Below are 25,948 nucleotides of genomic sequence, written 5' to 3'. Positions count from 1 at the left end.
TGAGACCAACTGCGGAAAAAAAGTATAAATATATGGGTCAAGATGTCCATTCTGATGTCTACATTCAATTAAATTTACAAAAGTGATTTTATATACATATAAAGCATATTAAATAAAATTAAAGTGTCTATTTAAAGGAGTAGTTCACTTCCAGAACAAAAATGTACAGATAGTTTACTCACCCCTTTGTCATCCAAGATGTTCATGTCTTTCTTTCTTTAGTCGTAAAGAATTTATATATATTTTTTTGTCATGAGATCAGGTTGAGATTTTCAGTATGGTCCCAGACCTTTGGCCAGCACAGAATGTGATTATAGTAGTGGTTAACGTTGTTAAATCTGCTTATTAACTGGGAAGATGGAAATTGAATCTTGCTTGATCCCAGAAAATGACCTTGGCCAAAGAGTTTCAGTGAAGCACCTGCCCATCTCTGGACATGAGCATGACCGAAAGAGAGATTCATGCTAGCAATCTAGAACAGTGAGAGAGGCTATATGAGAAACGTCAGGGAATTATGGAAAAGCAGAGTTAATAATCAGTAATCCAGCCTTCAGATATTATCAAAAGGGATTTATTATCACAGGATAGTTGCCAAGGCCATACCATTCAATTGGAACCACATATGTCAGAGCAAGTGGAAGAAACCATATACATATGCCTTTAGAACTGCCTTAGTTCTTTTTGGTATATATTCAACATTCCTCAGAGATTATGGTGCATATTGACATGATAGCATCACACAGTTGCTGCAGAATTATCAGCTGCACATCCATGATACCAATCTCCCATTCCACCACATACCAAAGGAGCTCTGTAGGATTGAGATTTGGTGATTGTGGAGGTCATTTGAGTACAGTGAACTCCTTGTCATGTTCAAGAGTATATAATATAAAATAGCAATTATATGTTTGGATGGCTGTGTTAATTATGTGGGCAGTACTTAATTTATTAGACATCAGTGTTCAATTTAATTGAATTTCAAGCCATAAAGTGTAAAATTAGACAATTATTATTGTGGACTTTGCCTAACCTGATTAACTCCTGACTTTGTAGATATACAGTATCTCACAAACCTGAGTACATCCCTCACATTTCAGCAACCGTTTTAGTATCTCTTCTCAAGGGACAATACTATAGAATTGAAACTTGTATATACATTAGAGTAGTCAATGTGCAGCTCGAATAGCAGTATACATTTACTGTCCTCTGAAAATAACTCAACATATTGTCAAAATAGCTGGCAACAAAAGTGAGTACACCCAAGCGAGTGAACTTGTCCAAAGTGTCAATATTTTGTGTTAGCACCATTTTTATCTGGTACTGCCTTAATCATCCTGGGCATGTAATTGACCAGAGCTTCACAGGTTGTTACTGGGATCCTTTTCCACTCCTCACTGAGCTGCTGGACATTAAGACAGGTGATGCTTCTCCACCGTGTGCTTGAGGATGCCCCACATGTGCTTAAAAGGGTTCAGGTCTGGGAACATACTTGGCCACCCCATCACCTTCACCTTTTTATCAACTGCTCTTTCAGCAAGGCAGTTGTCATCTTGGTGGTGTGTTTGGGGTCGTTATCATGTTGGAAAACTGCTGTTCGGCCTAGTTTCTGAAAGGAAAAGGCATTATGTTTTGCTTCATAATGTACAGTACATAATAGAATCCATGTTTCCCTCAATGAACTGCAGCTCCCCAGTACCAGCAGCACTCAAGCAGCCCCAGACCATGATGCTGCCACCACCATGCTTGACTGTAGACAAGACACAATGTTCTTGGTACTCCTCACCAGTGCATCACCACAAATGTGACCTTGGACCACAAAACCAGTCATAAGGTTAAATTTGACAAAACTGAGATGTGTGCATCATATGAAAGCCCAATAAATAAGCTTTCTATTGATGTATGGTTTGTTAGGATCAGACAATATTTGGCTGAGATACATCTATTTGAAATCAGAAATCTGAGGGTGCAAAAAAATAAAAAAGACTGAGAAAATCACCTTTAAAGTTGTCCAAATTAGGTTAACAATGCATATTACAAATCAAAAATTACATTTTGTTATGTTTACAGTAGGAATTTTACAAAAAATCTTCATGGAACATGAACTTTACTTAATTTCCTAATGATTTTTGGCATAAAAGAAAATTCAAAAATTTTGACCCATGCAATTTATTTTTGGCTATTGCTACAAACATACCCCAGCGACTTAAGACTGGTTTTGTGGTCCAGGGTCACAAATGATTGACACCATCTGAGCTGAACAAGTTTATCTTATAGTCTCATCAGACCACAGGACATGGTTCCAGTAATTCATGCTCTTGGTCAGGTTATTCTCAGCAAACTGTGGGCTTTCTTGTTAGCAACTACAAATGAGGCTTCCTTCTGAGACGACGCCTATGCAAACCGACTTGTTGCAGTGTGCGGCTTATGGTCTGAGCACTGACAAGCTGACCTTCTACTTCTGTAACCTTTAAAGCAATGCTGGCAGCACTCATGCATCTGTTTTTTGAAGCCAGGTTCTGCACCTGACGCACAGAACGAGTGCTCAACTTCGTTGATCGACCCTTGAGAGAGTTCTTTACCATGAGATGTCATGTTGAACATCCAATGGTCAGTATAAGAGAATTGCACTTAAGAGACCTAATTTTAACTGCTCTAATACAAAATTCACAACTTTGTATAGTCCTGTCAAGCAGACAAAAATCTAAACATGATGGATAGGACATGTGACTTTGCATGGTTAGCACTTTTGTTGCCAGCTATTTTGACAATAATCAGAATCAGAATCAGAATGAGCTTTATTGCCAGGTATGTTTGCACATACTAGGAATTTGTTTTTGTGACAGAGCTCCACAGTGCTACAGAATGACAGTGACAAGACGATACATATTATAAAAAGAACAATATAGAAGTATACAAGACAGACAATGTGCAAAAATAGCAAAGACATTTGAATGGAAGTAAGTATGTGCTTTAAATAAATAACGGAAAAATGAATAAAGAATGTATAGTGTTGTATGTTCCACGATCAAGTGTTCATGAGATGGATTGCCTGAGGAAAGAAACTGTTTCGGTGTCTGGTCGTTCTAGTGCTCAGTGCTCTGTAGCGCCGACCGGATGGTAACAGTTCAAAAAGTGAGTGTGCTGGATGTGAGGGGTCCAGAGTAATTTTGGCAGCCCTTTTTCGTACTCTGGATAAGTACAGATCTTGAAGGGTAGGGAGGGTTGTACCAATGATTCGTTCAGCAGTCCGGACTATCCGACGTAGTCTTCTGAGATCAGAATTTGTAGCTGAGCTGAACCAGATGGTAATTGAAGTGCAGAGGACGGATTCAATGATGGCAGAGTAAAACTGTTTCAGCAGTTCCTGTGGCAGGTTGAGTTTCCTCAGCTGGCGGAGGAAGTACAGCCTCTGCTGGGCCTTTTTCACAATGGTGTCTATGTGAATGTCCCACTTCAGGTCCTGAGAGATGGTATTTCCAAGGAACCTGAATGACTCCACTGTGTTTACAGTGCTGTTCATGATGGTGAGTGGGGGGAGAGCAGGGGGGGTTTTCCTGAAGTCTATGATCATCTCCACAGTTTTGAGCGTGTTGAGCTCCAGGTTGTTATGACTGCACCAGACAGCCAGCTCTTTTACCTCCTGTCTGTAAGCAGACTTGTCACCGTCCTGAATGAGGCCGATAAGTGTGGTGTCGTCTGCAAACTTCAGGAGCTTGACAGAGGGGTCTTTGGAGGTACAGTCATTTGTATACAGGGAGAAGAGCAGTGGGGAGAGGACACAACCCTGAGGGGCGCCAGTGCTGATAGTACGGGTGCTGGATGAGAGTTTTCCCAGCCTCACTAGCTGCTGCCTGTCTGTCAGGAAGCTGTTGATCCACTGACAGAGAGCGGTGGGCACAGAGAGCTGAGTTAGTTTGGGCAGGAGGAGGTTTGGGATGATAGTGTTGAAGGCTGAACTGAAGTCCACAAACAGGATCCTCGCGTAAGTCCCTGATTTGTCCAGATGCTGCAGTATGAAATGTAGACTCATGTTCACTGCATCATCTACAGACCTGTTTGCACGATAAGCAAACTGCAGGGGGTCCAGTGAGGGTCTGGTGATGTCCTTCAGATAAGCCAGAACCAGTTTTTCAAACGACTTCATGACGACAGATGTTAGCGCCACAGGTCTGTAGTCGTTAAGTCCTGTTATTTTGGGTTTCTTTGGAATGGGGATGATTTCCGAGCGTTTCAGAGAGGCGGGGACTTCACACAACTCCAAAGACCTATTGAAGATCTGTGAGAAAATGGGTGCCAGCTGATCTGCACAGGTTTTCAGACAGGCTGGTGTGACACCGTCAGGGCCTGGTGCCTTTCTTCTTTTGTTCTTTTTGAAGACCTTGCGTACCTCATCTTCACTGATTTGAATGGGTGTTACAGGAGTGGGGGAGAGGGGTGATGTTGGAGGTGTAAATGGTGTCTTTTCAAACCGACAATAGAACTCGTTCAGATCGTCTGCCAGTTGCTGATTCTGCAAAGTGCTGGGGGATGATGTCTTGTAATTGGTGATGTGTTTTAGACCTTTCCACACTGATGAAGAGTCACTGGAATGAAATTGGTTCCTTATCTTTTCGGAATAATTTCTCTTTGCCACTTTGATCTCCTTTTCCAGTGTGTATTTGGCCTCTTTATACAAGACTTTGTCCCCTTTCCTGTAAGCATCATCTTTGACATGACGAAGCTGTCTGAGTTTTGCAGTGAACCATGGTTTGTCGTTGTTGTAAGTTAAGCGAGTCCTGGTAGGAATGCATAAATCCTCACAGAAACTGATATATGAAGTAACAGTCTCTGTAAGCTCGTCCAGATCAGTAGCAGCAGCTTCAAAAACACTCCAATCAGTACATTCGAAACAGGCTTGTAAAGCCCGCTCTGTTTCGTTGGTCCATCTCTTTACAGACTTTGCTACAGGTTTAGCAGATTTAAGTTGTTGCCTGTAGGTTGGTATAAGATGAACCAGGCAGTGATCAGAAAGTCCCAAAGCTGCCCGTGAGACAGAGTGATATGCATTCCTTATTGTGGTGTAACAGTGGTCCAATATATTTCTATCTCTGGTCGGACATGTGATGTGCTGTCTGTATTTTGGAAGTTCACGGGAGAGATGTGCTCTATTAAAATCCCCAAGAATGATTAAAACAGAGTCCGGGTGTTGTTGTTCTGTCTCTGTGATGTGATCAGCGAGTTTCTGTAACGCCAGGCTCACGTGCGCTTGCGGTGGAATGTACACGCTCACGAGAATGAACGAGCAAAACTCTCGCGGCGAATAGAACGGCTTACAGTTTATGAAAAGCGCTTCAACATCAGAACAGCATATTTTCTTTAACACTGTTACATCTGTACACCACCTCTCATTGATGTAAAAGCACGTCCCGCCGCCGCGCGATTTCCCCGTCGATTCTGCGTCACGGTCTCCTCTGAACAGCTGATATCCCGGGAGATGAATCGCGCTGTCCGGTATAGCCGCGTTCAGCCAGGTTTCCGTGAAACACAGAGCAGCAGAGTGTGAGAAGTCCTTATTTGTCCGGGAGAGCAGAAGGAGTTCGTCCGTTTTGTTTGGTAGAGACCGGAGATTCGCCAAATGTATGCCTGGCAGTGTCATCCTGAATCCACGCTGACGAAGCTTCACGAGCGCGCCGGCGCGCTTCCCCCGCTTGCGCGTCCTGCGCGTCCTGAAGCCTTTGGTAAGCGCCGCCGCTCCGCCAACTATGATGTTGAGCAAAACGTCCGAATAATCAAAAACCGGTAGGAGATTTTGTGGTATGTTCTGCCTAATGTTTAGCAGTTCATCCCTTGTAAAACTGATCGTGTTTGCAAAACAAAAAACAGGAAAAACGAACAAAAACACTAAAACAACTGGAGAGCTAAGCACAGAGGCTGCCATTCGCGGCGCCATCTTGTTGTAGCAAAAAATGGCTGTATGTTGCGTTATTTTCAGAAGACAGTAAATCTATACTGCTATACTATACAAGCTGCACATTGACTACTATAATATATATTCAAGTTTAATTTCTATAGTATTCTCCCTTACAAGGATATACTAAAATGGTTACTGAAATGTGAGGGGTGAACTCACTTTTGTGAGATACTGCATAATAATAGACTATATTTAGACAGACTATATTTATATTTACCTTGTGCTTTGTGATAACAGTTATTGTGCTAGTGAAATTCTTAGTAATTGTTGTTTTTATTACATTATAATAATGAAACAAATCTATAAAGAAGTATACTACTACTGGAGTAATACCGTTGGTCATGTGGTACTATTGTCTCCAGGTTTTACTTCCCTTCTGGGATAAATGATTAAATGAATAAATGGATAAACATTATCAGTCATCAGTCATTATGCATTTAACGTTTTTAATACATCCTTGTGAGAAAAAGGATTTCTCACAGAAAACAAGCCAATCAGTTTTATTGTATCTATCATTATTAAAGAACATTGCACATTTTTGTATTCTAATTCAGTAACCTTTTTAATTTTGCCTTTGAACATCATATCTAAGAAAGAAAACAGGAAACCAGAATAGGGTGTGTAGGTGATCATGCATCTGCACATGTGCATGTGCTGAATGACATCAACTGCCCTGTAATCTGATTTAATCCAGAATCAGGCCAGATTAACACTGTTACATTTATCATTTCTTTAAATTCTTTTCACTCCCACTCCGACACTGATACACAAACCCCCTCTTTAGGGTGGAGGTATCATGTAAAAAAGTGAGGAAGTGAAACATACGCAGAAGACAAAGAAACGCTTATGTTTTTTTGGGTTTTTTTTTGTGTTATTGTCATTTTGCCATGTACAAATATGGGTCGGAGGAGAGTGAAAGTCAACGTGTAGTTTCTACAGCACATGATGTGATGTTGTGTTTCCTTAGGTGAGCAGTATGGGCAGTTCAGAAATCAGAGGGCAAAGGCATGAGTGAAGATGACCTTAAAAGCAGCCAAAAGTAAGTATGCCAGCACACACATAAATAGTAAAAGGCTATTTGGTATATTGGGCAGGGTAGTTGGTGTGGTTCACTTAATCTAGAACACTCTAGTCTAAACCACTTTTTTTTTCAATTGTTTTATTACATATTAATTTATAGACTATATGGAAAATATGTAATATGTTTAAATAATTTTATCCAAAAAAGATATAGACAAATACTTTTTTTTTACTATAGTAAAACATTTACAACTAGCACAGTTGAAGTGACATTAATGTGCCAAAATATACAGTTAAACTCAAAAGCTTACATACACCTTGCAGAATCTGCTAAATGTTAATTATTTTACCAAAATAATAGGGGTCATACAAAATGCATGTTATTTTTTATTTAGAACTGACCTGAATAAAAAAATTTCACATAAAAAATGTTTACATGTAGTCCACAAAAGAATATAATAATCTAATTTATAAAAATGACACACGTTTAAAAGTTTACATACACTTGATTCTTAATACTGTGTTATTACCTGAGTGATCCACAACTGTATCATTCAACTTTTTTTTTTTTTTTGTCCCTTGTTTGTCCTGAACAGTTAAACCGTCCGTTGTTCTTCAGAAAAATCCTTCAGGTCCCACAAATTCTTTCCAACAATGTATGATTTTGAGATCCATCTTTTCACACTGAGGACAACTGAGGGACTCATGCAAATATTGCAGAAGGTTCAAATGCTCACTGATGCCCCAGAAAGAAGCACGATGCATTAAGAGCCATGGGGTGAAAACTTTTTCAATTTTAAGATCAGGGTAAATTGAACTTATTTTGTCTTCTGGGAAACATATAAGTATCTTCTGTAACTTCTGAAGGGCAGTACTAAATAAAAAAAAAAAATGTATATATAAATAAATAATTAAGCAAAATAAGAAAAATGTACACACCTTCAAAAGTTTTCACCCCAGCTCTTACTGCATTGTGTTTCCTTTTGAAGCATCAGTGAGCGTTTGAACCTTCTGTAATAGTTGCATTTGAGTCCCTCATTTGTCCTCAGTGTGAAAAAAGGATCTCAAAATCATACATTCATTGTTGGAAAGGGTTCAAATAGCCAAAGAATTTGTGAGACCTGAAGGAGGTTCAGAACAAATAAGGCACTCATGAACAACTATTAATCACTGATTACTGATTTAATAATAATTATATAATGTCTAATCAATTAATTATTATAAAGGTAGCTGAAGTAGCTATAATATACTTGCTGTTAAATGCCAGCCAGCATTTAGCAACACAAATCACTTTCACTTCAATAAAAATATTACCTATAAAGCCACATCAGACCGGCCATGCTTCTCTGGGCAACACACAGCGATGTTTCGTTTCTGAATGAATTGGCATTTTGAATGAATTGTGTAAACCAAAAGATTCAATTATCCATTCATAAAGAGAGACATTTACTTAATTACCTGAATGAATCAGTCAGCTGAATGAATTGAATGCATGAATGAATGACCCAGTGGACTTATACTGTGTGTCCACCAAGGCAAAGCGCTTTTGCAGTGCACAAATCTTCATCGCTCATATAAATGTGGGGTCACTTTTAAAATTGCATTGTGATAACCATTGCAATGGATGGGGAAACTGGAAGACTTGGAAGTGGTAGGCTATTTTAGAAAGATTTTATTTTTAAAAGAGGAAAAGGAAGAATTAGGGAGAATCAGTAAATTATGAATCATTTATTGCTATTGTGTTAATAATATGTAATCATGTTAATAAAAGGGTAACTAGTCTAATTATTTATTTTAAACTGCAATATAACGCAATATAATTACATTACCAATCAAAAGTTTTTAATTTTTTTTTTTTAAAGAAGTCTCTTCTCCTCACCAAGGCTCCATTTATTTGAACAGCAAAAACAGTCAAAATTTGAAATATTTTTACAATTAATTTTTTTTTTTATGTTTTATATTTTATTTTTATCAATTAAAGCTGCCTGTTTCTTGTTTTCTTCTAGCATGGTTTTTAAGACTCCTCCCGATTGTGCTCTTCTTCATCTGCTACTATTGCTCCCAGTTCTACTTTGAGAGGTTAGTGTGGTCACCTGCTCTACATGGTATAACCTACCATTATGTTTTCATTGGTTATTTTTGATTTTGATCTTCTCTGAAAGACATTCAGAAGCTTTTGAGCTCTGCTTATTCAAACTGCTTCAACTTTTTTTTTCCATTTAAGCTATGGAGGCAGCGGAAAGTCCCCTCAGCCCACTGTTTCTCTATGTCACAACTATCGATTGCAGAGGAAGTGGGAGAGTCTTAAATTAAAGTAAGTGACCTAAACGTGACTTGTTTTGGTAAAACGACTTCGAAACTATATTACCGAGCTTGAAAATTGAAAATGAAGTTTCTGTCAGCATTTACTCTCTCATGTGCCTTTAAAACTGTATGACGCTCTTTCTGTATGATCTTTTCAGTAGAAGTCAGTAGTAACCAAAACTTTTTGATTGATAGCATAAAAATGGTTACCTCAACCTAAATGGTTCAAAACTTGATGACTTTTTTGTTGAAATCTAAACAATCTAAACAAACAAAAAGATTGACTCATTTGACATTCAATGAGTCTAAAAAAAAAGGAAGTACATGTATGACCTTTTTTGAACATCTTCAGAGGGCTAAATAGATATAGATATAAATATATAAAATAATTTGAATAGCACTGACATGACATCTGTGTTTTCTGTATTGTAGCGTACTCCATGTTATTAGTTTACACAGCTGGCTGCTCCCTATCTGAGCATGTAGAGTCTTACTATTCACCTTTTGCATTTGTTTGTATATTTATCCATCTGCTAGAACACCTATTACATTTGGCTGCAAATGTTGTAGTCTACTGGAGACCTTTAACAGTGTGGACATTGTCGATGTCAGTAATATTTAATGGTTTACTGATCGTCCCTGATTTATGTTGCTGTCAAATCTTGGAAGACTAACCTTCTAGTATCAAAGCAAAAATCATTAGTGTTTCAGTTTGGTGTTTCAACCCAGGAGCATTCACTGACAAAACCGTAGCTTGCTGAGATAGATCTGACCATATAAATTCAGCATTGACACCCACTTTACATTAAAGGGGGCATAACACACTCAGTTTCACCCAATCTCATGTTAATCTTGAGTACCTATAGAGTAGTTATGCATCCTTTATATTTCCAAAAGTCTTTAGTTTGATCATATTTACAAAAGAAAGATACAGCTTTACGATTCTCTCTGAAAACAGCAGAGCTTCTGGAGGTGTGCTGTGGGCGGAGCTAAAGATTGACGAGCACTCGCTCGCTGATTGCCAACAAAACACATACATTTGATGCTGTTTTACTTACCAGCTGAGGTTCTGAATCATGACCGCTTGGACCGCTCCATCTTTCAGTGTCAAGCGATTTGTAAATCCAGCGTCAAACTGGACCTTGTTTATAAAACATTAATCAACAAACACGCTTGCAAAACTCTGTTTCTGCAACAAACTCCATCTACTGTTCACATAACGCTGGGTTCTTCGGGAAGCTGAGCAAGGTTATTTTCTTTCTATTTTCTTTAGAGACATTGAGTCCTGTGCAGCAGTGCAGCCGAATGAAGCACGTTGATGGGCGCACTCTTGCACTCGCTCTGGTCGAAAACTTGTAAGAAACCCGGAAGTGTGGCACAGAAATACTCTTTGGCCATGTTTATTATGGGAATCCAACTCTTTAACAGTGTAAATAACTTAACATGCATGAAACAGCATTGGACCCCCCCCCCCTTTAAGGTACTCTTTAGCCAGTAAAATCTTCAAAAATGACCGCCCTACAAAAAACGTCTTTTAACCAATTTTTGAATTGAATCTTTTTATTGACTTGTTTGTTTCAAATAGCACAGGTTTTGTATTTATTTAATGGAAGTATTGATTGATCTTAGGCCTCATTTGTTTTTGTTTTTAACACCAACAGCATGTGCTGTACTGGTTTAACTTGACCTAAAACTTTGTGGGGCACACTGGTGAATGTAGTTTTCACAATCAGGCTAATCTGAGTATTACTTATTACAAAAGCCTTCAGAGAACAGATCATAAACCACCAGCAAGAGTGGGAGCTCTATAAGGTCAGCAACCTCACCAAATGTCTTGTTAACACAGTTGGACATCACAGAAATTGATAAAATTGGACAGCTTTTTTCCTAACAGCAGCTCTTAAACCCATCAAGATTACTCTTGCAGCTGGTGTAGCCTGAGAATAACAGGGCACTTAATGAAAAAGGACACTCCTCTTGCTCATGTTTTGTGAGAGCATGTTGAAGCCTGGCAGCACTATGAAAACAACATATCCACCTGTAATGATTCTGGCTATGCTGTTACGACAGACTGTCTTTCTTAACCCTAACATCAGTCACATAAGTCAGTCTCAAGCTTTTGAGCTTCACATAAAGACTACACAGCATTGGAGCCAAACTACAACTGTGCCCTTATTTTCACAATGTCACTTCCACCACATTTCAAAGATGTATTTATTTTCAAATATATTATATTGGTCAGACTTGAAATGATGCAAAACATACCAACATTCATTAATGATAATAAGAGTAGTGCTAAAAATTACATTATTTATAGTGCTGTCAAAATTAGCATGTTAACGCAGGCAATTCATTTTTTTCAGTTTAACGGCATTAAAAATCTTTAACATGGTTAAAGGATTAGTTCACTTCCAGAACAAAAAATTACAGATAATTTACTCACCCTTTTGTCATCCAAGATGTTAATGTCTTTCTTCATTTGTAAAGAAATTATGTTTCTTGAGAAAAATATTTCAGGAATTATCTCCATATAGTGGACTTCAATGGTGCCCCCGAGTTTGAACTTCCAAAATGCAGTTTAAATGCAGCTTCAAATGGTTCTAAACAATCCCAGCCGAGGAAGAAGGGTCTTATCTAGCGAAACAATCAGTCATTTTCAAAACAAATTGGCAGTTTATATACTTTTTAACCTCAAATGTAATCTGGGTCAATACAGTTAGGGTATGTCAAAAAACGTTTCTCTTTCAAAATCGCCTTAAATCGCTATTTTAGCTTTTTTTTGTAAAGGGCATTCGAAAAATGGCCATTTTGTAAACACTGGGTCAGTACTATTGCTGGGATGTAGGATGGAAAAAAGAAAACAAGATGGGAAGAGTTGACGCAGACATAGACAAGACAAACGTATGAGGTTAAAAAGTATATAACTTGTCAGTTTGTTTTAAAAATGACTGATTGTTTTGTTAGATAAGACCTTTCTTCCTCAGCTGGGATCGTTTAGAGCTCTTTGAAGCTGCATTTAGACTTCATTTTGAAGGTTCAAACTGGAGGGCACCATTGAAGCCCATTATATGGAGAGAAATCCTGAAATGTTTTCCTCTAGAAACATAATTTCTTATCGACTGAAGAAAGAAAGACATGAACATCTTGAATGACAAGGGGGTGAGTAAATTATCTGTGAATATTTGTTCTGGAAGTGACTACTGGAAGTGACTATTATATTTGTTCTGGAAGTGACTACTCCTTTAAAGGGGAGGGGCTGCCCCACTCACAACTGCTGCTTCCATATTTTTTTTTCTTGACAATAATTGCATTTATTTAGACAAAGAAAGTTTTTATGACCACATCAAACAGGAGACTTCTGACATCTGAAAGCTGAATAAATAAGCTTTCCTTTGATGTATGGTTATGATAGGACAATATTTGCCTATTTGAAAATCTGGAATCTGAGGGTGCAAAACAATCAAAATACTGAGAAAGTTGCCTTTAAAGTTGTCCAAATGAAGTTCTTAGCAATGCATATTACCAATCAAAAATTAAGTTTTGATATATTTATAGTAGGAAATTTACAAATAATCTGCATGGAACATGATCTTAACTTAATATCCTATTGATTTTTGGTATAAAAGCTCAAAACGGAGCTCTCAAGTATACTGTAATGGCTATAGTCAATGGTTAAATATTAGGAAAAAATATGTGTAATATTTATATCAGTAATACCTTCAGAAATATACAAAATACATTTCCATGAATACGATACAAAAACAGGTCATTAAGTCATTTTTGTTTCTTTTCATATGGTCAATGACGTGAATTTTGTCCCACTTTCTTTTCAATGTTGCTACAGTTTTTTTTTAAGGTTTGTGGGCATTTTGTTTACGCCAAGCTCTCACCACAGCATTTGAGTCAGGATGTGGTCTTGACTTTGAATGGGCTATTGCAACACCTTGATTCTTTTTCTTTTTCGGTTCTTCTGTTGCTGGTGTGCTTGGGATCATTGTCCTGTTGCATGACCCAATGTTGGCCAAGCTTTAGCTGTTGGATGAACGTCCTCACATTTGACTCTTGAATATTTTGGTATACAGAGGAGGAGGTCCTGTGGCTACAGAACAAGCCCAAAACCATCAGGCCTTCACCAGCATGTGTGATGTTTGTGTTGTTTGTGCTGATATGCTTTATAGGTTTTCACCAAATATGGCACTGTGCATTATGGCCAAACGTCTCCACTTGTCTGTCTGTTCAAGGGACATTGTTCTACAAGTCTTATAGTTTGCTCATATGCAACTTTGCAAACCTAAAAACATGCTGTCATGTGTTTTTTTGATAGAAGAGGATTTCTTCTGGCAAGCCTTCCAAACATGCCATACTTGTCCCATATTTTTTCTAATTGTACTCTCATGAATGTTATACTTTAATAATGTTATACATAACTGAGTCCTGTAGGTGTAGTTCTTGGGTTGTCTGCCATTTCTCTTAGTGTTACATCTGATCTGATCTTGGGGCGAATTTGCTGGGACGCCCACTCCTGATAGGATTGGTGTCTGTTTTGAATGGCTTCCACTTGTGATTAAACATCCTCACTGTGGAATAATGAACTTCAAGTTATTTGGAAATGGCAGGTGATAATACTCTTCCCAGATTGATGACAGCAACAATTGCATCTCTAAGATCATTACTGATGTCTTACCTCCTTGGCATTGTGTTAACACACACCTAGGCTCCAGACCAGCAAACTGACAAAACCTCTTCTTTTATGGAGGTGCTCACACTTTTATTTTTTAAATTTTATGACCTGTCAAGGACAAGATAATGTTTTATGATGTTATGTTGATGTTATGCTCCTACTTCCCGATCTAAATCAAATGATTCACGATACGTGCTTTAAAGCCCTGTTCAGAATCAAATTTGCGATACACACTTTGAAGTTCCGTTTTGAATCAAATGATTTGCGATCACGCTTTGAAGTTTCGTTTTGAATCAAATGATTCGCGATACGTGTTTAAAGTCCTGTTCTGAATCAAATGATTCATCATACGCGCTTTGAGGTTCTGTTTTGAATCAAATGATTTGCGATATGCGCTTTGAAGTTCTGTTTTAAATCAAAAGATTTGCAATACGTGCTTTAAAGTCCTGTTCTGAATTAAATGATTCGCCATACACGCTTTGAAGTTCTGTTTTAAATCAAATAATTCACAATACGCACTTTAAAGTCCTGTTCTGAATCAAATGATTCACGATATGAGCTTTAACGTCCTGTTCTGAATCAAATGATTCGTCATATGTGCTTTGAAGTTCTGTTCTGAATCAAATGATTTGCGATATGCGCTTTGAAGTCCCATTTTGAATCAAATGATTCGCGATATGCATTTTAAAGTCCTGTTCTGAATTAAATGATTCGCCATATGCACTTTGAAGTTTTGTTTTGAATCAAATGATTCGCAATATGCGTTTTAAAGTCCTGTTCTGAATCAAATGATTCGCCATACGCGCTTTGAAGTTCTGTTTTGAATCAAATGATTTGCGATACGTGCTTTGAAGTTCTGTTTTGAATCAAATGATTCGCGATACGTGCTTTAAAGTCCTGTTCTGAATCAAATTATTCGGCATACACACTTTGAAGTTCCTTTTTGAATCAAATGATTTGTGATACGTGCTTTGAAGTTCCATTTTGAATCAAATGATTCGCGATACGTGCTTTAAAGTCCTGTTCTGAATCAAATTATTCGGCATACACACTTTGAAGTTCCGTTTTGAATCAATTGATTCGCGATACGTGCTTTAAAGTCCTGTTCTGAATCAAATTATTCGGCATACACACTTCGAAGTTCCGTTTTGAATCAAATGATTCGGATTACGATCTTTGAAGTTCCATTTTGAATCAAATGATTTGCCATACACGCTTTGAAGTTAAATTTTGAATCAAATGATTCACGATACGCGCTTTAAAGTCCTGTTCTGAATCAAATGATTTGCGTTACACGCTTTGAAGTTCCGTTTTGAATCAAATGATTCACAATCTGATTTTAGCACTTTGAAACAGTAAATCATTTTCCGATGCAGTGGTTTACTGATTGATACTTTGCTCACTTTCTCTTTATAATTCATTCGTTGTTTGAAATGAAATCATTACAATTAATAGGCCTAACTTTTAGTTTTTATTAAATTATGATCACGTTTCCTTCGTATTAAAAACATTTCATGACATGACACCTGGTTCTTGCCCAAAAAACGGGTAGCCTATATAAAGTAGGGCCGAGCTGCTTTCACAAGTATCTCTGAACTTAAGCTCCCATAAGCTTGTAAAAAACCCATTCCTCAAATTACTCATTTGATGTGACATGTTTTGGAGTGATGTAAATTACAGCACATATTACAAATGAATTACTGTAATGCTTTGCTCAGGTTCAAAATTATATTACTTAATATATAATAACTATTTAAAGACAGAATGACTGTCTGACAGTCTTTTATAATGGGGAGTTAAAACCCAGCAGCCCCTACTTACTGATGGCTGATAGTGACTAAACATGTAAGCGCGTTACTCACAATCCTGTTACTCGTCAGTCCATGCAAGATGTAGATGAGTTTGTTTTTTCATTGGAACAGATTTGGAGAAACACTGCAAAAAAAGGCTTATCTTATTTAGTATTTTTTTATTGTTTCTACTAGTCAAAATATCGAAAAATTCTTAAACTTTATAATAGGCCTAACTTACAAAGTTTTTATTAAATTGTGATCATGTTAGACAGTTTCCTTCGTATTAAAAACATTTCATGTCGTGACACCTGGTTCTTGCCCAAAAAACAGGTAGCCAATATAATGTTTATTAGCAATGCATATTACTATTCAAAAATGATCACACAATATCTTCATGGAACATGATCTTTACTTAATATTCTAATAATAATCAATATATAATTCTCACACAATGATTATTAACTCTTTTTTTTATAATAGATTTAACTTTAGGATTGAAATTCTGGGGTAATTGAAATCTATACATAAAATAGTAAATGTATACTTTGTATTTGAGTAGTAGCTGGTATTTGAGTCTGTCTTTTGTTTTCCCGACACAGCATGAGCCGAAAGACTGAGCTCTTTCTAAAGCTGGCGGATTTCTTCTGGAAGGAACATCTGTCGGCTGTAGCTCTGCCCTATGGCATTAAAGACAGCGGTATGTACAGCTTCTGTTGCTCTGCTCTCTTATAATCTTCCCTTTAATACAATGGGTAAATCTACTGCAAAGTCATTAAGCTAATGCTCGTGTTAAATCTGGCTTGAGTACATGATCGCATAAATTTTGTTGCCGAAACCTCAGATGCCCTGGAAACCTTTCAGTCAACATAATATCAAGAGGTTTGTTTGTTCTGTGGTCAGCATGCTTTTACTGCATGGTGCTCTTTGTTCTATATGCAGTCCATTCATGTTAATACTTTCTTCTTTCTCTCTGCAGAGCTCCTGCTTCTTAAGGTGTTGGCAGTGACTTCCAGCTACAAAATGCCAGCAAGCATTGAGAGGTGAAGTAGGGCCGAGCTGCTTTCACAAGTATCTCTGAACTCAAGCTCCCATAAGCTTGTAGAAAACCCATTCTTCAGAATCGGTCATTTGATGTGACTTATTTTGGAGTGACGTAAATTACAGCACGTATTACAAATGAATTACTGTAATGCTTTGCTCAGGTTCAAAATTAGATTGCTTAATATATAATAACCATTTAAAAGACAGAATGACTGTCTGACAGGCTTTTATAATGGGGAATTAAAACCCAGCAGCCCCTACTTAGTGTTGGCTGATAGTGACTAAACATGCAAGTGTGTTACTCACAATCCTGTTACTCATCAGTCCATGCAAGATGTGGATGAGTTTGTTTTTCATTGGAACAGATTTGGAGAAACACTGCAAAAAAAAGGCTTATCTTATTTAGTATTTTTATCTTGTTTCTAGTCGAAATATCGAACAATTCTTAAATTAAGATGCATTTACTAGATAAGCAAAATGACATGATATTTAATCTTGTTTTAAACAAAATGCACTTAATTTAGTTTTTTTTCTCCACCTGAAAACAAGTAAAATTATCTGCCAGTGGGGTACGTAAAATATTCTTAAAACAAGAGTATTTTGCTTACCCCACTGGCAGGTGATTTGACTTATTTTAAGCAGACTGCACTTCATTTAGTTTTTTCCCCCTGGAAACAGGACTAAATATCTTATGTCATCTTGCTTATCTAGTAAATGCATCTTAATTTAAGAATTTTTAGATGTTTTGACTAGAAATAAGACAAAAATACCAAGTAAGATATGCCTTTTTTGCAGTAATTGTAGTACATCACTTTCTTACCAATGGATCCACTGCAGTGAGTGGGTTCCGTCAGAAATAGAATAAAACAGCTGATAAAAACATCACAATTATCCACAAGTAATCCACACGACTCTAGTCCATCAGTTAACATCTTAAGAAGCCAAAAGTGGTGTGTCTGTAAGAAACAAATTCATCATTAAGGTGTTTTAGCTTTAAACTGTTGCTTCCAGCTAAAATACGAGTCTATAATTTATAATAATGCTTCCTCCAGTAGAAAAAGTCCATCTCCTGTTGTCCTCTCACATTAAAATCCACCCTTGATTTGTTTAGAACTGTTTTGGAGTGTTTTGGACAATACTATAGAAATGAAACTTGGATATAGTTTAGAGTAGTCAATGTGCAGCTTGAATAGCAGTATAGATTCACTGTCCTCTGAAAATAACTCAACATACAGCCATTATTGTCAAAATAGCTGGCAACAAAAGTGAGTACACCCTAAATTAATTTGTCCAAAGTGTCAATATATTGTATTAGCACCATTGTTATCAGGCACTGCCTTAATCATCCTGGGCATGGAATTGACCAGAGCTGCACAGGTTATTGCTGGGATCCTCTTCCACACCTCACAGAGCTGCTGGATGTTAGACACGTGGTGCTTCTCCACTGTACGCTTGAGGATGCCCCACAAGTGCTTAATAGAGTTCAGGTCTGAAGACGCCACCCCATCACCTTCAGCTTCCTCAGCAAGGCAGTTGTCATCTTGGTGGTGTGTTTGGGATCGTTATCATGTTGGAAAACTGCCTAGTTTTTGAAGGGAAGGCATCATGTTGTTCTATGTTGAATCCATGCTTTCCTCAATGAACTGCAGCTCCCCAGTACTAGCAGCACTCATGCAGCCCCTGACCATGATGCTACCACCACCATGCTTGACTGTAGGCAAGACACAATTTTCTTGGTACTCCTCACCAGGGCATCGCCACACATGCTGGACACCATCTGAGCCAAACAAGTTTATCTTATAGTCTCATCAGACCACAGGACATGGTTCCAGTAATTAATTTTCTTGAACAGGTTGTCTTCAGCAAGCTGTTTGTGGGCTTTCTTGTGAGCCTGAAGCTTCCTTCTGGGATGACGCCTATGCAAACCACTGCAAAGTACTGACAAGCTAACCTTCTACTTCTGCAACCTGGCAGCATTCATGCGTCTGTTTTTTGAAGCCAGGTTCTGCACCTGACGTACAGAACGAGTACTCAACTTTGTTGATCGACCCTTGCAAGGCCTGTTCCGAATGGAACCCATCTTGGAAAACCTCTGTATGACCCTGACCACTGTAGTGTAACTCGGTTTCAGGGTGCTACTGAACCTCTAATAGCCTTGGCCATCTTTGTGGAGAGCAACAACTTTAATTCTGAAATCCTCAGAGAGTTCTTTGCCATGAGATGCCATGTTGAACATCCAGTGGTCAGTATGAGAGAATTGTACTTAAAACAACTCATTTTACCTGCTCTAATACAAGATACACAACTTTGTATGGTCCTGTCAAGCAGACAAAAACATAAACATGAATGAACATGATGAATAGGACATGTGGCTTTTATAACTGCTGTTATCACTTAAGGGTGTACTCCCTTTTATTGCCAGCTATTTTGTCAATAATGACTGGATGTTGAGTTATTTTCAGAGGACAGTAAATCTATACAAGCTGCACATTGACTCTAAAATATATCCAAGTTTCATTTCTATAGTATTGTCCCTTGAGAAGAGATACTAAAATGGTTGCTGAAATGTGAGGGGTGTACTCACTTTTGTGAGATAATGTACTTCTCTCCTGATTCAGATGAGGTGACTTTTTCAGTGACTGGAAGCAGCGGTTTGAAGTTAAATTGTCTTGATGATGGCTTTTTTGACAAACACACAGCTTTTCTCTTTATAATATGTTAACTGATGGACGGGAGTGGTGTGGATTACTTGTGGATGATTGTGTTGTTTTTATCAGCTGTTTGGAAACTCATTCTGACGGCACCCGTTGGTGAGTGATGTAATGCTAAATTTCTCCAAATTAGTTTTTATTTTACATCTGGGATGGCATAAGGGTGAGGACATTTTTAGCAAATTTCCATTTTTGAATGAACTATTCCTTCAGGTTGTATTTACACTGCAAAAATAGCTAATTTAATAGAAAATGTGTAGAAAATAAAACCACTTATATAATACTTAGGTTGATGAGCAACATTTTCAGAATTTAAGCGCTTCATTTGACTCATGTGGCCTCATTGTAAACCATATTCACGGAAAGTTCTCTGTGTGTCAGCAGTTTAGATTGCAGGACGTGTGCAGTCATTGGAAACGGATTTTCCATAAAAAACAGTTCGCTGGGGGAGATCATTAACAAATACGATGTGGTGATCAGGTAAATAAAACCTCCAACTTTGCTTGACCTTTGAGTATTTCTGTTACACTGCCTTTATCTAGCATATAATACTCCTCAATCTTTGAGAAGTCTCTTTTCTAATATAAGACTTTTTATATGTATGCTTTTTAGGTCATTTCTCACTCTCTTGTTTTTGAGCAATCTGTGTACAGAGTGGAAGCCTTTCCATTAGTCTGGCTTGTATCTTGCATTCTTGTTTTATTGTAAATCTTTTTAGTAGCATATAATAGGCTCACTTAACAATACCTCCTGCAATTAGAGCTCTGCTTGGCTACTGTTTCTCAACCTTTGTTTTTTTTTTCAAGCCGGTTTATAGCCTTGGAATGAACAAATGCCGTTTTATTTCTTGGAAGCCTCCAACAAACGGCAGAATTTGGCTGAGTGTGTTTTTCCATGGTCTCTAGTTTTTGCCCCGTGTTCTCAGAAGCTAATCACGGCGGGGGAGGAGAGCCGAGCCGCTTGACATTTGGTGTTGAGTTACAAATCCTGATGCTTCGAAGTCGCCATTAGGCAGAGATGTGAGCAGAACACCAACTCCTCTCTAATCTCATTTGTGAGAAAAAGGGCGGTTTTCATGCAAGAATTCACTCCCATGAAAAATGACATGTCATGTGGGGGTTAGTTGATAAAGATGGGCTTTTTAGTGTCTCACTTCAAGTCCATGACGTCCAAAACTGTGGAAGAAGAGATTATTGTAACATTTAGTATTTAGTGTTTGTTCATTTATTAGGAAAAAATAAATAATTAAAAGTTAGCCTAAAAAGTTTCAGTTTTGTCCATCAAACATATTTGACATTTATAATCAGTATAATGTTTTTTTTAGATGTTTTTGAAGTATAGAATTGCATTTATTTGTTTAAAAATATAGTAAATGTCTTATGTCTTTACTGTCACTTTTTGTTTAATTTAATGCATGTTTTCCAAAAATAAATGGAATAATAACTACTAATTTGATCAGCAGTGACAGTAAAGACATTTATAAAAGTTAAAAATATTTATATTACAAATGTGACCCTGGACACAAAACCAATCTTAAGTAGCACTGGTATATTTGTAGCAATAGCCAAAAATACATTGTATGAGTCAAAATTATGAATTTTTCTTTTATGGCCAAAAATCATTAAGATATTAATTAAAGATCATGTTCCATTAAGATATTTTGTAAGATTCCTACCGTAAATATATCAAAATCTAATTTTTGGTTAGTAATATGCATTGCTTAGAACTTAATTTTGGCAATTTTCTAAATATTTAGATTTTTTAGATTCCTGATTTTCAAATAGTTGTATTTGGGTCCTATCCTAACAAACCATACATCAATGGAAGGCTTATTTATTCAGCTTTCAGATGATAAATCTCAATTAAAAAAAAAAAAAAAAAAAAAAAAAAAAAACCTTTATGGCTGGTTTTGTGGTCCAGGGTCACAAATAGATGCTGTTCTTTTGAACTTTCTGTGTTTAAAAAAAAAAAAAACTTTTTCCATAAAAACATGAACCAGCTACGGTTTTCAACATTGATAATAATCAGAAAAGTTTTTTGAGAAGCCAATCAGCATTTGAATAAATGACATATTATAATACATTACAATAGAAACTGTTAATTAAATTAAATTGTGATTATATTTAACAATATTACTATTTTTACTGTATTTCCAGCCATTGCATATAAGTTATTATATTTTAATTGTACTAAATTGTAATTTTACAAGTTGATAGCATCAATAAATTGCATCATTACATATATGTGACCCTGGACCACAAAACCAGTCATAAGGTTAAATTTTACAAAACTGAGATATATACATCATATGAAAGCTCAATAAATAAGCTTTCTATTGATGTATGGTTTGTTAGGATAGGACAATATTTGGCTGAGATACATCTATTTGAAAATCTGGAATCTAAGGGTGCAAAAAAATCAAAATACTGAGAAAATCACCTTTAAAGTTGTCCAAATTAAGTTCTTAACAATGCATATTACTAATCAAAAATTACATTTTGATAGGTTTACAGTAGGAATTTTACAAAAAATCTTAATGTAACATGATCTTTACTTAATTTCCTAATGATTTTTGACATAAAAGAAAAATCAATAATTTTGACCCATACAATGTATTTTTGGCTATTGCTACAAATATACCCCAGCGATTTAAGACTGGTTTTGTGGTCCAGGGTCACATATATTAAATGCACCATGTACAAGTTTCAATAGAAATCACATTGAAGTATATTTTAGTTTACCATAAATGCTTGCCAGTACATTCAGCAGTATAGCTTTAACCATAATCCAAAGACTTATTATGAAGTTACATGAAGATGCATTGAAGTTCTACTTAAATAGATCAAATAAGCACTCTACAAATTGAGGTTCAACTAATTGCTTGTCATTTAAACTTAAACTATGAAACCTTTCATTGAATTCAAAATAACATGCAATTAAGTTTCTGGAAATATTACATTCAGTTCTTGTTTTAAAAGCAGTGTATTATTTTAAAGTAGATTATTTCCATAATGAGAAATCATTACAAGTAGGCTAACGTTTTAAAGGATGGCTGTTTACAGTTTTGAACATCCTTGAACTTTTAGCCATGATACTGTTTCATCACATGCTTGGCTCTGCCTCAGAAATGTGCACTTTTACAATCGAAACAAATTAGACTCACCTGGTGTGTCGAAACACACACTCATGCAAACACACGGATTATGGTAAAATGGATTATGGCCTTTAGGTCCTCCTACACACAAGCTCTTTGCTCATAATTATGAGGTGGTGCACAAACAGACTTTGTTTTGTACCGATTTCTTTTTCTGCCAAATCAGGAAGCTTTTTCAGCACTACTGTTAAGGGTGTAAATTAGGGCTGTAATTGTCTTTATTATGTATTTTAGCTTTCGCTTGCTGCCACAGAGAATAATGGGAAATGCAGTTTGGCTGCACAAGCCTGTCACCTCATAAATCGGCTAAATGAGTGTTTTCTGCCAAACTTTACCATTCTTCCTCATCAACAGTGCACAAATTGTGCAAACTACATTGCACAATCAATATTCATAAATTATTACCAGTACCAATTTGTTTCTGCCATTTTTCTTTAACTGGCACATTTTCAACAATCTCATTGGATTTGCATTATTCATACGCACACATATTACACAGCTGTGTTCATAATTTCAATAAAACTTTCCATTATTTTTTGTTTTTGTTTTCAAATATTAAAGAAGTTTTAATGCATTTATCAAAATAAAAAGCACATTGCAAAAAATGCTTTTTCTAGATTTTTTTTATCTTGTTTCCAGCCAAAATATCTAAATATTCTTAAATCAAGAAGGATTTTCTAGATTGAAAAAAAAAAAAAAAAAAATTATATATATAATTTGAAATAAGATTTTTTTTAATTTTACCCCATTGGCAGATTATTTTACTTTTTCTAAGCAAAAACTCATTTAACTTGGACTATTTTTTTTCTGAAAACAAGAAAATGATTTTTACTCATCTAGAAAATCCATCTTGATTTAAGAATTCATAGATATTTTGGCTGGAAACAAGACAAAACGTCTAAGAAAAGCATTTTTGCAGTGCAAAAAAATGAAAAGTCTTCAAATGTATCTGCAAAAGAGAGAAAAAAATGCTCAAATGCTTCATTTAGTGTCAAATAACTTAAAACACAAGTTTATAAATGAGCTTTTTTCACTTTTTCTGTCTCTGTTTGGATGTAGTAAAACACATACAGATGCGGCACGAAACATCTGGCCCATGTTTGCATTTTCTTCTGCCACTGACCATAATTCTGGCATTCATGCATGTGAAAATGGGTTGAGAATCAAACAAATAGTTGTAATGTGGCTCAGAAGAAGACAGGAATCACAAGTTTTTGTTTTTGATTTCTGCTGATTATGTGATAATGCAAGACTTCTTCTGTTTACTAATGGTTGTCGAATGCAAAAATGCTACAAAATGCGTCATATTTTGTATTTAAATCATACGTTACGGACTTAATTCATAAAATATGATGCAGGACAGAAGCAGTGCTCTTTCTGACACTCCAAAGCTGGTTTGACCTTTGACCATATTATGTATTTCCCACATATCTTTCTCTGTCAGGCTGAATGACGCCCCAGTGAGAGGCTATGAGGAGGATGTGGGTAACAAGACCACATTACGTCTGTTTTACCCCGAATCTGCCTCCTATAATCCAGGTATCCACAATGACCCAGACACCCTGCTGGTCCTGGTTCCTTTCAAACAGCAGGACCTCCGCTGGCTCAAAGAGATCCTGTATGACGAGAAAAGGGTCAGTCTGTCTCACTTTTTTCTTCGTGTGCCAGCATGCATCTGGTTTTCCGGTAATCATGAGGCGCTCTGCTTGATTTAGGTTCGAAAGGGTTTCTGGAAGCCTCCTCCCCAGATCTGGCTTGGCCGGGCCAGTCAGATCCGTGTCCTGGATCCATATTTCCTTCGCCTAACAGCCAGCGAGCTGCTTCAAATTCCCCTGCAACCGCGCCGACAACAGGTGAGATCTGCACACATGATTCAGGGATTGATAAATGCTCTTATTTCCATGGAAACACTTCTACTTTGGCAGAACAGATGTTCCAAAGAATATGATTGCTTTTGGTTTCATCTCAGACATGGATATAGTGCTATTTGCATATTTGATAGTAGGGATGTAACAATATTATCAATATTGTGTTATCTTTGTCACATGATGATATGAAACAGGTCTTCTGGGCAAACACTGTAGTTTTTAAAATATATTTAAACTTCTTTTTCTAATATAAAAGGTCTTTAAAGTTGTCTTCTGGGCCATTATGCTTTGACACAGTATCAATTTACTGACTTTTTTCGGACTTAAGTTTTCCTAAGAACATGATTTGCAGCTCTTATTTTAAAGTGCATTAGAAGTGCATTTAATTTAAAATCTTTTCCAATTCTTCATTTGTCTTTTTTTTTTTTTTTTTAAATATCACAATAAATATCGTATCGTGGATTTATATTGTGATGTTATTGTATCGTGAGGTTTTGATATCATTACATCCCTATTTCATAGTATTGTAATGAGGCTGTTCCAAAACCTGATGAGTTGCGTATAAAGGCTGCATTTTAATGCATCATATATGGATTCTTGACATTTAAAGTTATGTACATTTTGGGGTAGCAAATGAATAAATAAATAAATTAATTAATTAATTAATTAATTAATTAATAGATAAATGGATAAAGTTAAATAAGTAAAATAAAATAAATAAAGAAAGAAAAATAAATACATTTAGCATACATTTTAAATAAGCATAAATACATTAAGTATCTATTTAAATTATAAAAATAAATAAATACAACATTTTTAAATTATATTATTTTTTATTATTTTATATAATATGTGTAAATATTAAACAATTCCATTGAATTAAAGATTGGTTCTTTTATCCAATATATTTTAAACTTAAAATCAGGAATAAGTCTCCTGTGTTTTGTGTGAGGAACACTGTATTTGCATTATGCAAAAAAAAAAAAGAAGCTTCTGATTGCAAATCTTCTAGGTGACAGTGGACAGTACATTTTTGCAGACAGATTGTACAGTACCATTCAAATGTTATGGGGTCTGTAAACTTTGTAATATTTTTGAAAGAAGTCTCATTTATTTGATCAAAAATGCAGTAAAAACAGTAATATTGTGAAATATTATTATAATTTAAAAGAACAGCCTTCTACGTAAATATATTGTAAAATGTAATTAATTAATGTGATCAAAGCTGGATTTTTAGCATCATTACTCCAGTCTTCAATGTCACATGATCCTTCAGAAATCTTTCTAATATGTGACCCTTGACCACAAAACCAGTCTTAAGTAGCAAGGGTATATTTGTAGCAATAGACCAAAATACATTCCATGGGTCAAAATGATAGATTTTTCTTTTATGCTAAAAATCATTAAGATATAAAATCATGTTCTA

General features: G+C 36.3%; 1 protein-coding gene across 3 annotated transcripts in view; it reads left to right on the top strand.

Moving 5' to 3' along the window:
• st3gal4 (ST3 beta-galactoside alpha-2,3-sialyltransferase 4) overlaps positions 1 to 25,948 on the top strand; it is a 50,952-nt gene that overhangs the window by 13,954 nt on the left and 11,050 nt on the right. For 2 of the 3 annotated variants that reach the window (XM_073850624.1, XM_073850623.1), the window contains exons 2-9: positions 6,918 to 6,989; positions 8,977 to 9,049; positions 9,195 to 9,284; positions 16,348 to 16,445; positions 16,725 to 16,788; positions 19,882 to 19,980; positions 24,099 to 24,288; positions 24,370 to 24,507. In XM_073850624.1, coding sequence (XP_073706725.1) covers positions 6,968 to 6,989; positions 8,977 to 9,049; positions 9,195 to 9,284; positions 16,348 to 16,445; positions 16,725 to 16,788; positions 19,882 to 19,980; positions 24,099 to 24,288; positions 24,370 to 24,507 — 774 coding nt within the window. In that variant the 5' untranslated portion in view covers positions 6,918 to 6,967. The remainder of the gene's footprint in view (positions 1 to 6,917; positions 6,990 to 8,976; positions 9,050 to 9,194; positions 9,285 to 16,347; positions 16,446 to 16,724; positions 16,789 to 19,881; positions 19,981 to 24,098; positions 24,289 to 24,369; positions 24,508 to 25,948) is intronic. The other variant, XM_073850625.1, reaches the window with a different exon arrangement.

This window comes from Garra rufa, chromosome 11 (genome assembly GCF_049309525.1).
Source record: "Garra rufa chromosome 11, GarRuf1.0, whole genome shotgun sequence".
NCBI lineage: Eukaryota > Metazoa > Chordata > Actinopteri > Cypriniformes > Cyprinidae > Garra > Garra rufa.
Note: the sequence above shows the minus strand (reverse complement) of the source record. Positions and strands in the feature narration are given on the sequence as shown.